Source organism: Vespa crabro, chromosome 4 (assembly GCF_910589235.1).
Source record: "Vespa crabro chromosome 4, iyVesCrab1.2, whole genome shotgun sequence".
Classification (NCBI taxonomy): Eukaryota; Metazoa; Arthropoda; class Insecta; order Hymenoptera; family Vespidae; genus Vespa; species Vespa crabro.
The window spans coordinates 7,607,627-7,621,918 of NC_060958.1; the positions used below are offsets into that span (position 1 = coordinate 7,607,627).

General features: G+C 36.8%; 1 protein-coding gene and 1 long non-coding RNA gene across 7 annotated transcripts in view; one reads left to right on the forward strand and one right to left on the reverse strand.

Annotated features, from left to right (window-relative positions):
- Positions 1-3,983: 3,983 nt before the first annotated feature.
- The window catches only part of LOC124423785 (protein hairy), an 18,114-nt gene continuing 7,805 nt past the window's right edge, over positions 3,984-14,292 (reverse strand). For 2 of the 3 annotated variants that reach the window (XM_046961978.1, XM_046961977.1), the window contains 2 exons: positions 13,700-13,927; positions 3,984-5,452 (listed from right to left, as the gene is read on the reverse strand). In XM_046961978.1, the coding sequence (XP_046817934.1) occupies positions 4,460-5,452; positions 13,700-13,927 (1,221 nt within the window). In that variant the 3' untranslated portion in view covers positions 3,984-4,459. The remainder of the gene's footprint in view (positions 5,453-13,699; positions 13,928-14,292) is intronic. The other variant, XM_046961979.1, reaches the window with a different exon arrangement.
- The window catches only part of LOC124423786, a 75,054-nt gene continuing 68,080 nt past the window's right edge, over positions 7,319-14,292 (forward strand). For 2 of the 4 annotated variants that reach the window (XR_006942155.1, XR_006942157.1), the window contains exon 1: positions 7,319-8,993. This is a non-coding gene — a long non-coding RNA (uncharacterized LOC124423786). The remainder of the gene's footprint in view (positions 8,994-14,292) is intronic. The other 2 variants (XR_006942156.1, XR_006942154.1) reach the window with 2 other exon arrangements.

The following is a 14,292-nucleotide window of genomic DNA, read 5'->3' on the forward strand; positions in this document are numbered from 1 at the left end:
ACCTCGAGTGCACGTTGCGTCCGTTTGACGGACACGAGCCACGCCTATGGCCCGACGCAATGGCCCTATCAATTTTCGCCGCCCTCTAATTTGCCACCCTCTGTTCTCGGTCTACCTGTCTCCCCCTTTCTCTATCGTAGTGGCTCCTCGCTTCTTGATCTTGACGCTCGATACTTAAACCGTAACGAGACTCGATGACTACGTTCCATACTATTTCAATGTACACACACACAAACACACACACATACACACAAATATGCATATATGTACGTATCTAAATGTATTTAAATATGTAAGCGTGTGAAACTAATTAGTCTGAGCTTGATTAGCAAAAGATTTTTTTGTTCTTTTTTTTTTTCTACTCGTCCCAATGAAATGAATCTATAATCGTTACGTTAGTATGATTTTTCTTTCGATAAGATTTAGATATCAACGTGTACGATCATTTTCATTGTTATGAATTTATTAATGATGAGAAAATAAAAAAAAGAGAAAAAGAAAAAAGGAAAAGAGGATAAAGAGAATAAACAAAAAAGGTTTCTAACTCCTCGAAGAAGACCGGGAAAAATTTAACGCTAGAAACGAATCGTGCCGGAAACAAGTGGATTCAACGACGCATATAAAAGCGCGTAATAACGAGCTTTTAATAAGGAACATGGCCGGATAATCGTAGGGCCGCACGGAAGACGTCAGGCTTACATTGCGGTTTACGTTGGCGTATGCTAATGATATGACTCAATTAGCGGCTTCCAAAAAGTTCTGCCAAGGGAGAAAATAAAAGCACCGTGAAATTCGGCCCTGATTACGACTCGATAACTTCGTCTTTAATGATCTTTCAAGGTGGACGACGAAACACGCCCTTTTTTGGTCACCAATTCTTTTTCACTATTTCTTTCTTTGCCTAAATATTTCTTTCTTATTTTTCTTTTCATTTTGTATCTCCGTTTCTTCCCACATTAGAACGTGACTTTTATGCAAATTTATTTGTATATTTTCGCGAAAACGTTACCTTCCAAATATATCGTAATTGGAAATATTAACGATAGAATAAGATATTCTCTTTTCGAAAGTTTTATTGATTGAAATTAAGATTTGTATGGGCACCTAACCGGTACGATATCGACTGATTATTTAGCCAATCGACAAAAAATAATCGACTTCGATCCAAAATATTTCCGCTTACGTTGTTTCGTCGCGTGTTTTCGATCAATAAAAACTAACTTTAATGAAATATATTATTTTTGTAAATATATACGTAAATGAAATGGTTGAAAAGGAAGAAAAAATGGGGAAAAAAAATAATAATAATAAAACCAAAAAGATTATTTACTTTGGTCGATGATGTACTTACTTACATTGGTGATCAAGCCAAAGTGTCCTTTGATCGAAAGTGTCGGCGGCGGGCGTGCGTATCGTAATCGTCAAAGTCAATTACGCTATCTAAATTATATAGTCCTTTTGTGGTCACGATGAGCACACACGCGTCACGAGTCGGAGGCACGCATCGAAGTCCGGATTTGGTGCGTACACGTACATATGTGTATATATATATATATATATATATATATATATATGTATACATATACATATGTACGTAGGACATGCACATGGTCGACCGGCTCGACAAGCGCGTTAATAATGCAGCCTTGTCATTTTGCGTGAGAGCGATCACGTAAATTGTTCGGACTCATGGATTTTCGAGTCATTATATATATATATTTCGATAAAAATATATATACGTATATATACACACACACACATATATATATATATATATATATATATATTTATTTATTTTACATCTGATTATCGATGCGAACTCAAAATAGGGTCTATATAATTCGGCTACCTAGATGTGTATGTAAATATAATAGACGTGCGTCACATATTTGAATCGTATCATTTTATTTAATAATACAATTCGTATTTAAATATCTTTAATTGTGTGAAGCATTCATATATATATTAAAAGGAGTCGTATGTTCGTATGAAGGAATTGATGAATTTTACCGTTTGAAATTTTCTTTTCTGTTTTATTATTTTTTTTTTTCTTTTTTTTTTCTTTTTTTCTCTTTGAATCCGATATTCGATTCGATTCGATATGTTTGACAATCGATTTAGTCAAGCCGACGAGAAAGAATATGAGCGTGGTATAGTCGTAGCAACATCATGAGGAAAAAAAAGAAAGGTTTACGAGCGGTCACCTCCCTCTCACTTCTCTCTCTCTCTCTCTCTCTCTGGCGCAAATAGCCGGACTTAACGATCGGTAATCGGTTTCTCGCGGCACGGTCGTTAGGACTCGCGCGGGCTCTAGGACGTCCAGGCAAAAAGTTTAATGACTAGAAAAAGAAAAGAAGAAAGAAAAGGATTGGCATTAACGATCGGCGCTTTGCCCTTGCCGTACTCGTCTTTTTCCGTAGCGGCCGAAAGACGCTTCGTCGAAGGTCGTCCACACGAAACGCACGCGTTAAAAGAAAGATATAGATATAGAAAGAGAAAAAAAGAGAGAGAGAGAGAGAGAGAGAGAGAGAAAGAGAGAGAGAGAGAAAATTATGTATGTATGATGTTAAAGAATATCGTGAGTCAGCCTTTAAGAATGACGTTTCGTTATTCGATATATCGCACGGAGAAACGGAAGTGATCAAATTGTATAATTAACGCGCGCGAGTCAGTATACGATCGACGAATGCATGCGACGTTTTGATAACGTGACTAAAACAGATTTCATATTATCCATTAATTTTCGATTCATTTATCATCCTATCTTTCGCAGCTAACAAGAAATTTCTCGTTACTTACTTACCGTATTTATTTAATTTTTTTCTTTTCCTCTTTTTTTTCTTTTTTCTTTCTTTTTTTTCTTTTTGATACCACCAAATAGTCCTACGTAGGCTTCCTATGTGTAATCGTCGTTTGATCGAGGATATAAGGTCGAGGGAATCGAGAGAAATGAAAACTGATAATTAAGATATATACAGTTCAATATATATGCCTATATTGACTGCCTGTCTAAGTACATTGAATAAGGAATTCGAATTCCAGAGATATTTAGCAATTATAGACGTAAGTTTACGTGGTGAGATGATGGTGTCTCTACAAGTGTAATTTCACGATCTCGCACGCTTTCACTCTATTCGCTATCTCGCAGCACTCTCTTAGACCCCCCTACATATAAGTCACCCCTTCTCCCCTCTTCTCATCCTCCGCCCCAACTTCGTCCCACCCCATCACACCTTCAAACCCTTTCTCTCGTTCTCTCGCAGTCCCTTGCTAATAATACACGCATATACATCTAGATAACATCAAAATAAATCTATATCTCGACAATAGCAATAGTTCTGATCGGGATTATGTACACACGATGTCTCGGTTTAAAACGCATTTAACGTATCACTCGCTCGTTCACTCGCTCACATGCTCGCACATTCATTCCACATTCTTTTTATCTCCATTTTTTTTTTATTTCACTCACTCATACATGTACGCACTCATACGCACGTTCGATTCATCGCTCTTTACTACTTCTTTCATCGTTCATTTACATACATACAATTAATTGTTATAATTAACATAACGCGCGCCTCTACGATACGTATCTATCGTTCTTTACGTATCATCATTATCATCATCATCATAATCATCATCATCATCATCATCGTCATCATCATCATCATCATCATCATTATAATCATCATTATCATTATAATCATCATCATTATCATGATCATCATCATGAATATTATCATCATTTTCATCATCATCATCGTCATCGTCATTATCATCATTATCATCATCATTATCATCATCTTCATCGTCATTGTTGTCGTCGTCGTCCTCGTCGTCGTCGTCGTCGTCGTCATCGTCGTTGTCATTTCATCGAATCACAAGTCTTCGCATGAAACTTTGTTTTTAATATTTATTTCCATCGGAGAAAATTCGGTAGCTCCATCAGAGACGTCAGATAATTTCTTCGTCTTTTTTTCTTTTCTTTCTTTCTTTCTTTCTTTCTTTTTTTTTTACGATCGTTAAATTTTTTCGCCTCGTTTACTACTTTGGCATTCGGAATCGCATGAAACTGCTTCGAAGAAGAGAAAGAACTTCGAGTTTGACGTCAGACGGCTAACGTTAGCGCACGTACATACATATGTACATACATATATACGTACTTACACGTTTCTCTTGTACGAGTTGGTATCAACGAGTCGTGAGAAAAATTTCGACGAATCCTCGGCTCCTTCCGATGAAATCGTTCAAGCGAAGGAAAAACCATCTCGTCTGCCTTTTCCTTGACTAGGGGATGTTGTCTAGAATCGAAGCTGTTTCACTCGAATCTCCATCAATATATATATATATATATATAACATATATATATATATACATATATATATATATATATATATATATATGTATAATTTATATACAAATAAGATCGACGATCGATCGGCCAAAGGTATTCGATTTACCAAGGCCTCCACATGCTCTCTTCATCCTTAACGGCCTGTTGACCGAGCTGCGATGGGGATGGCATTCCAACAGCGATTTCACTACCCGCATGACTAGAGGGTCTCTCCTCGTGAACAATCGCACCGTCGGTTGTCGTTCGCGAAGGTGGTATCTGCTGTTGTTGCTGTTGCTGTTGATGTTCGACACCCGGTATACCGTGAACAGAGGTCCTCGAACCTGTCTTCAATTTCTTCGAATTGGTAGTAAAGTCAAGAGGCTGTTCAGGTTGATCTTGCATTCGAGGGCTCTTACTAGGTTTCACACCAGTCGCAGTTTCCTGCCAATCTTGCATCTCTTCGTGAGGTCTTTTGGCTAGTTTATCCGTTGCCTTGAGCAAGGACATGTTGGTAGCTGCCCAAATTGCAGTTGGTGGATTCGGTCCGATACTGATGCCGTTCGCTGCAGCCGCTGCAGCGAGTTGGACGTAGTGACTAGGTAGAAGGAAAACTACCTGGCCATCAGGTAGTCTTGAAGGTATCACCTGAACGACCGACAGCATATTCGGATTTTGCTGTGACGTTGAGGCTTGATCGACCGGTATACCGGAAGGGTGATGGGGATCCAGACCAGCTGGATTTACTTGACTGAATGCCGACGTCGGTCTGCTACTGTTGTTGTTCTCGTCTCCGGCCGTCGTGCTACTATCCGGCCTGGCCGTCTCCATCTCCGGTATCTCAGACTTTATCAGGCCAGCTGGGTTCAAGGCCGTACTGCAATGAGGCGTCGGTGGCACGTGGTGATCCAAAGGACCAGGACTCGTAGCTCCGGTCACACGATCCGTCACGCTACCCGGACTGCTACCCAATCCGCTGTCAGGCCTCGATCCAAGATCTAGATCAAGCTCGGACACGCAACTGTCCAGATGACGAAGTAACCTCTGCTTCACTGCCGGGTCCATCGGCGTCGTATTGCCCGTAATGATGTCTGGGGCATCGAGATATCGACTCACCTGAAACATGATCAATGCGGAACATGTAAGATGACGGAACAAATGGATTACTACGTCCTGTAAAATCAGTTCATTATATTGACTATGGTATTGTTCAAATGATTTTCTTCGGAGAAGAATCGACGTGGCATCGGAACGTTAACGTTTTAATACGAATTCCACGGTAGATTGCTTGCTATATTATTGTCGGGAGTACGGCGTAATTGAATATTTCGCCGACTGCTCTTTAATCCCTGATTCGTGAGCGCGTGTTAACGGCGGTGGGCCGCGACCAGCCACGAGATTAGTCGTTACTCGATATTTTCGCGGCCGTTTGTAATTTATTTAATAGTCGTAACGATAACACACACCCGTCGCGATAAAAAAAGTCTCCTGTTAATTACGTGGCTATACGTTTCTATTCGAAGAGATGCAAAATATACCGATCGGTCGTCGATTTTTATATATAATTTTCTCTTTACATTTACTCTTTTCCGAATCGAAAGGTACTTAGAAAACTTGATTAATTTTAATTTACTAAAAACGTGAATTTTTCTTTTTTTCTTTTTCTTTAAATCAATCACATTGTAGAAAAATACGTGACGTTTGTAATTATAAACATCACGGTAGCAAAGATCGATTCCCCCCTTAATCGGAACACGACGTTCAGAATTGGTGATCCGCCTCCAACTTTAACCCACGCGCGATATATATTAAAACGTGGGGTGTTCGAGCGCGCGCGCACCCGCGTCACGTTCGCGTGTGGGTGCGTGCTGGGGCCGCGAGTTTTGCTGACGGCTAAAATATCGACTCACGCGCGCACAGCACGTTCGACTAAACTTCTACGGGCTCGTTTCGAGACGTTGCCTGGCTCTCTACGATCCCGAGCTTTTATGGTTCGCTAGTTCAAAATAAAGCAATAACCGAATCCGGTGTTGGAGAAGTTTGCGCGTTCTGGAGTACTTCTAGACTACTGCCACGTTCGTTCCGATCTGGTTTGTTAAGAGAAAGAAGGAAAAAAAACAAAAAAAAAAAAAAAAAAGAGAGAGGGAGAGAAAAGAAAGGGAGAAAAAAGAAAAAAGAAAGAAAGAAAAGAGAAAAAGAGTTCGCACACGAAGTGTGCTCTTTTAATAAATTTACCGTGAAAACGAGCTGTCGACAATTGAGAATAAATGATTTATATTTAATGTTCTATCAATGCTGCACATTTTCTATGTTTGTTTTGTTTTTTTTGTTTCTTCATATTACATCTATTCGTATTTATATCGTAGGAGAACTTTATTGTTATAATTTCTTTTTTATCTTATTATTATTATTATTATTATTATTTCGTTATAATTTATTGATTTTTAATAATAAAAAAAAAAAAAAAGAAAAGAAAAAAGAAAATGAGGTATGTAAAGTAGTACGCTCGTCGATAATTCAATTCGATAATTTTTGTTCATTTAAAAATTGCGCCTAACTAGGAAACGTGGATCTTTTATCATTGATATAGAAACGCGATTGGAACCGGAGAGAAACAAAACGGAATCGGAGTGGAACGGAAATGGACCAATGGACAAAAGCGTATGGCGTCATATCTCATCGCTTCACTGTTCGCTTTACGAGCCCGTAAAGTTTGCTTCAAGAAGAGCCTTCTTCGTGGCTTTGTACCCTCTTATTCTCGAGCACACCGAGACGTGACTTTGCTTGAAAGTTTGCCCCTTCGTCGTCGTCGTCGTCGTCATCGTGGCGTCGTTCCATCGTCCATCTCCTTTCTCTCTCTCTCTCTCTCTCTCTCTCTCTCTCACTCATTCTTTCTTGCTCTCTCTTCACTTTCCGAAAGTGCCGTATGAACGCGTTCGTAGAAAACTTTTCACCTACTTGGATCACACCGGTAAGAAAAACTAAAGATACTTTTTCTTTTATAAATCCTCTGATCAATTAAAAAAAAAAAAAAAAAAAGTAAAGAAAAAAAGAAAGAAAAAGAAAAAACCTATCGAATAATATTTAAGAATAAAATTGTCCTGATTGTATCATATAAGTGATTCTCTATTTCGACTTTTCTCTCGAATTTTTCATATATTTTTATTATTGTTATAAACACATTGATACACACATACACACATATCATATCGTTTTAATCTTAGGTATAGATATAATTGTTAAAATAACATAATTCATTTATTGCCAAAATTTAAATATTTTAAATTGTGAATAACTAAAAAGTGAGTGCAATAGATTTTTTTTTTCTTTGGTTACAAGAATGACCAATGAATGACTTGTATTTGATACGATATTACGATTATCGAAATTATTGCTTTCGATTATCGAAATCATTCTAGAAGTTGTCGTTAACAATAATTATAGATTGCAATGGATAGCTAAAAGTATATATCTATTACGTAAATTCTCGTGATAATATTTATTGTATATTTTGCCTTGACTCCGTGTCTTCTTTACTGTATACATACTGTATCCGGATATCTAGGTATCTGAGGTAAACAACATAAAATTTTGACCTCCGCGTGATCTGCTTTCTCGATCAGTAGAAATTTAGCAACACTCGAGGACGCATCGTATAAAAAGGACAAAGACGATACGATATTACTTTTTGCTTTACAAGAAAATTTCATTTATAGATATTAATTTTATGTATCGTTAGTTTTCAAGATATCTTTTAAATATGCTTAGCTTTATTATTTCTTCAAAATTAAATCGGATAATCGTCGAATTACGAGAATGAGTGAGAAAGAGAGAGTGAGAGTGAGATAGAGAGAGAGAGAGAGAGAGATAAAGTGAGAGAATGATTTTCTTTTTGAATTTATGATATTTAGCGTGTGACGAAATATATATATTTTTTTTAATACATATGCATCGAACACTTATGTATTCCTAGATATGATATCTAAATAATGTATAATTTTATTTTATTACTAATTATGTTAAATCAATACACATGGAGACGTGAGAAACGTTTTATTTTGAAGGAAAGAATGTTATATCATCCAGGAGTCGTATAATATAAATAATCAACGACAGATGGCGCATCGATAGAAGAATTAGTTTCGATCGTAATAAATCACGTTCGGTGATATTATCCGTAGAATAATTCTTTTATTTTATCATTTGTCGTTGATCATAGTTTCTTGAAGATCTTCAATAAGTGTTCAATCAAATAGAAAAATAGATAAAATTCAAGGGACAATACTGACGAAGAGAATCAATGTGTATATATATGTTTTTTTTATATGCATAGTGTTACGCGTTTTGTAACTTAGGTTAGCTTTGTTATAAAGTAAGGTTAGGTTTGTTAAAAAATACGCTACAAATGCGTACACCTGATGTATAGAAAAAAAATACGTACTTACGATCTTTACATCGTTTCTATTTTTCTTTTTTTTTTTTTCTTTTTTGTTACATCACTAGTGCATACGTCCTGGTATTACTACTCCTTCGTGCCATACGTGACAAGGAATACAGAAGAATCATTTGTATGGTGATCAAGAGCAACATATTTTCTCGATTTAATGACGCTTTGCTAGTAATGGCTCTCATCGATATAGAACAAACCGTATGTTGGGTGAGTACAAACGATAACAAGAATATTATATTTCTTAAAACTTTCGTTCTATTTATCGATCTTATTATTATCATTAATTTTCGAACTAAAATTATTCATATTATACATATGTATGTCTAATTGTATATACATACATATAGATTACAATATTGTGTATATGCCATTTGAGACTAATTATTTATAAATTTTATATCGTACGAACGATGCCAAGTGAATTGCAAAATACATCAAAAAAATTTTATTTCATTTATTACTATTATTTATTTTTTACCATTAAAACTATATATGTAGAATACTATATATATACATATATATATACATATACTTTTTATATAATAATTATATATAGATTTATATAATTTAAAAGCTATTTAAATATTTCATGTTCGATGAATTAAATAAGATGAAACTTATTACTTTACGTTAAACTAGTCTACGATATAACAATAATATACGGGGCATTTCGAAATTCTTACTAGAAATTCTTATTAGAAATTCTTAGGTCTTATATAGAAAAGGGACAGAGTAAATAAAGTTTTGTATAAGAATCCATATCTGAGCGTCCATTTTTTCAAGGATTTATATATAAATCTTCACAGAACGAAAAGGTTAAATATTTTTAATCGTCATTTATATAAAACTATCGTGTACAAGAGCGACCGGTGATCACGAAAGTGTGATCTAAGTTACAAAATTAATAATAATAGTAATAATAATAATTAAAAAAAAAAAAACAGTTTATTACGTAATGCGTATGGCAATGATTTACTTTTTTTTTTTCTTTTTTTGTTTCTTTTTCTTAATTTGATTGCACTTATATCGTACTTTCATAACAATTGATTCAATTATAGAAAATAAAAAATAAATAAATAAATAAAGAATTAAAAAAAAATATATATATATATATATAAGCAAAATAACAAAGAGATGGAAAGAAGAAGAAAAAAAAAATACATGGAAATTAAGAGAGCAGGAAATAGAAAGGAAGGAAGCATTAAATTTTCACGCAGTCGATCGTTCGTCCATCCGTCCGTCCATCCGTCCGTCCATCCAACCAACCAACCAACCAACCGTCCATCCGTCCATCCATCCGTCCGTTCATCCATCGGTTTGTTCGTTTCGCCGCAGCAACGTTCGCGCGTTTATTTTCTTCCACTCGCGATTTACGGCCGTCGGTGCTTCTTAATCGCGACGCAGCGTCAGCCACGCTCGTAGTTTTGCGATAACCGACGCCACCAGTAATCTCGCTTACATGCGAGAAGCGGCGGCGGAGGTGGTGGCGGAGGTGGTGGCGGAGGTGGTGGCAGAGGTGGTGGCAACAGCAACAGCAACAGCAACAACGGCACCAGTACCAGTACCAGTACCAGCAGCCGAAAGGAGTTCGAACGATCGTCTGTCTTTCTCTCTTTCTCGTTACGAGCATATATATGTGCATGTACGTATACATACATATATATATATATATATATATATATATATATATATATATATATATATATACGTAGTACGTACTTAACAGTGGAGAACGACCAAGAATCGCTTGCACGTTCGCGCATCGTTTCAACAAAAAGAAACGAGACTTCTTTTAACTGATCATTTTACTTACCCATTTTCTTTTTCTCTTTTTCATTTTTTTTCCTTTTCTTTTCATTTTTACTTTGTAGTTTTTTAACATCGAAACCTTTATTTCTATAGTGGTATGTAAACATTCTCCCGTTCATACTCGAAAATACAATGGATGAAACCAGAGATTTTTTTTTTTTTTTTTGATCTTTGCGAACGTCACAGACTATATATATATGTATATATGTCAAGCCTTCTCTATTTCGATTGGAGAAGGTCTATCAGGTATCCAGGTGATTACACTTAACAAAATGAATCGAGGGTTTGCTTTATATATGTATATATATATATATATATATATATATATATATATATATAGCCTCGATTTTTATGTTCGAAAATATTCTATTCTCTAAACATCCCTTTTCATAGCTTTATGTATTTTTATCACCACTCCGTATACATATGCATATATATTACGTATATAGGTAGACATGAACTAGCCAACTTTTGATTTAATTTAATTAAATTTAATTAAATTAAATTTTTTTTTATTTATTTATTATTTATTTATTTATTTATTTATGCACAAGCACTCGGGAGCCTTTCTGAACGTTTTCTCGTGCGTTATGTAAAGCATCATTAGTCGAGTTTGCTTGCACGAACGTCGTCCATCCTGTCTCGAACGATTGCGATAATCGTTGCGATTCTCTCTCTCTCTCTTTCTCTCTTTCTCTCTCTCCTCTTTGTCTCTCTCCTTCTCCCTCTCTCTCCCTCCTCTTTCCTCTCCTTCTCCCTTTCCCTCTCTGCTTTTATATACTTCCCCCATTTCCGCATTTCCAGTCTCTCTCTCTGTCTCTCTCTCTCTCTCTTTGTCTCTCTCTCCCTCTTTTTCTCTCTCTCTCTCCCTCTCTCTGTGTGTGTCTCTCCCTCTCTCTCTTTCTCTTTTTTTTTCTCTTTTTCCTGGAAAAACGTGGCCGAGTGGAAAGATACGCAGGTATGTACTTAGGTACTTACGCTCTCGCACGGTTAACGTTTAGCACCTCTCTTTTCGCGGCACCTTTATCGCTGCGGGTACAGAACGCGATAACGTTTCCGTACGTTCGCGACACCGATAGGTCGTCCTGTGTTTTTGTCGATCATCGAGCGAACTTTATCGGTACGACGACGTAACCACGATCGTTGTATCGTATTTGCCATTGGTGTTACGTGTACAACAAATTTTGGAACGATTCGAATTCCCATTATCTTATTTCATATCGATCATTTATTTCTAACATAATTTAACCTTTATGAAAGAAATATTTTTTTTTCAATTATCTAACACTAATATCTTTTAAGATTTCTTTTCTTTTTATTTATTTATTTATTTGTTTTCTTTTCACTCGTTACAATGAGTACGCGAGTTTGTTCCTTTTTAAAATTGTATAGATACCAATCTAGACGGATATTTTGTCTCTATGTGTATGTATATATGCATTGAGGGAACAAAGCAGTTCACGGTAAGCGGTTATAACTGACTCACTCTTTCAGACAAGCAGTAGTGTTGTACGCAAAATCAGTCGATCTTCGGAAAAGATATCGGATTTTTCCGAATGTTGCGTTGTCCATGAAAACACGGTACTTAGACATAGCAAGTTAAGTATATATATAAGTACATGCTACGTGTTTTTTCCGCTCGTCCTACCACTTTTGGGTATATCATATAGTGATACACCTGACTAGCTTATCCGGTAAATTCAGTCCGACGGTGCTCGCCACTCTGTTCTTACGGGGTGTCCGCTTTCAACGAGTTTCCTCCTCTAGACTTGTGGCTGACTTCGTTGCAGCACCTACTTTGTACATGTATACATACATATGCACATATATGTATATATGTATCTGTGTATATATATATATATATATATATATACGCACACACGAATGCGAAAGAACGTACATAAGTATGATTGCGTCCCTTAATGCGCTTCACGAACTTGCACACGAGAGTCACGCGAGAGTTTTCAACGACAATCCGATACCTCGATCGAAGGAGAGACAGAGATGGATAGATGGAATTGGAAGAGTATGTGTATCTCTGTATATATATATGCGTTATGTACAGGCATATAGGGTGGCTTTAGATCCTTCCTAGAGAGAATTCCTCCCCCACTACTATCCACTCAACTACTTTTCTTCTACCGCTCGTCTTTCTATATCTCTCTCTTCGTCTCTCTCTCTCTCTCTCTTTCTTATTCTTTTTTCTTTTCCTCTTTTTTCTTTTTCTTTTTCTCTCTCTCTCTCTCTCTCTCTCTCTCTCTCTCTCTCTCTCTCTTTTCACTCCTTGGTTTCTCGTCGTAACACGAACCAGTTCTACCGAGTTCTCCTATTACACGCTCTCCGAACGCGTTGGAATTCAACTTCCCCTCTCGCACTTTCAAACTACCCCGTGGCGGAGCGAAACAAGGCGGGAAGAGGAGACAGACGAAGACGACGACGAAGACGATGACGATGATGATGACGACGACGACGACGACGACTACCAAGATGGTAATAACTATCGCGGATAAATGGCTTCTATCTACGAGATCGCGTCGCCTTTCCAACGACTTTTTCTATTATGTCCACGGCCAATCGATCGATCGATCGATTGGTCGACCGATTGATCGATCGATCGATCGAACGAACGAACGAACGAACGAACGAACGAACGATCCTGCTTACCGCGATTCCTGTTTTCTTTCCTTTTCCGCATTTCCTCTTTCTCTCTTGCTCTTGCTCTTGCTCCTCCTTCGAACGTTCTTAAATTATCCCGACGGAACGATCTCTCGAGATATCTCTCCTTAGAAATCGTGTAATTTAATTAAATATTCACGATTATTATTAAAGTCCAGTTCGATCATTTTTTCCCATTGTCTACTATACTAGTTCGAACGAAGCGAAGGCGTATGTTTTTTAGTGATTTAATTTTACATAAATCCGTGTCGGAGAAAAGGAGTGCCGGAAAGAATGAGAAAAGAAAAGAAAAGAAAAAAAGAAGAAGAAAGAAAGAAAGAGGAAAAAAGAGAGGAAAAAAGAAAAGAAAAAGAAAAATGTAACGAAACGGGAGTGTGTACTGTTCGGATAAAAATGTATGTACATACATACGACGACGAGACACTTACCTCCCTCGAGCAATCCTGGTAGCCGGCCTTGTACCTGGACAGGCCAGGTTGTGCAAGAGATCTTTGCCTTTGCAGATGCCTCACCGTCAACTCCAAGATGTCAGCTTTCTCGAGTTTACTGTGCTTCGTATTCTCGAGCCTAGCGCTGTCAAGGATCAGCGCCTTTAGGGCTGCCAGAGATTGGTTGATCCTCGCTCGTCGTCGCTTTTCCATTAGTGGTTTGTTCGCCTGCAATCATGCGAGATACAAAAATGTCTTTTTTTCTTTTGGTGTTTTTTTTTTAATATTTTTTTTTTTTTAATTTTTTTTAATTTTTAATTTTTTTTTTTATTTATTTTTCGATCTTTCCTTCGCTTTTCTTTTTTTGCCGTGTCGTTTCCTTTGGTCTTTTCTTTGTTTATCATCATTATTAAACCGTGAACCTGGTTAACGAGAATCAGGACGTAGAAAAAAGTTGAATCGAGAGATAAAAACGACGAGTAGTAGCAGTAGATAGTAGTAGTAGTAGTAGTAGTAGTAGTAGTAGTAGTAGTAGTAGTAGTAGTAGTAGTAGTAGTAGTAGTAGTAGTAGTAGTAGTAGTAGTAGTAGTAGT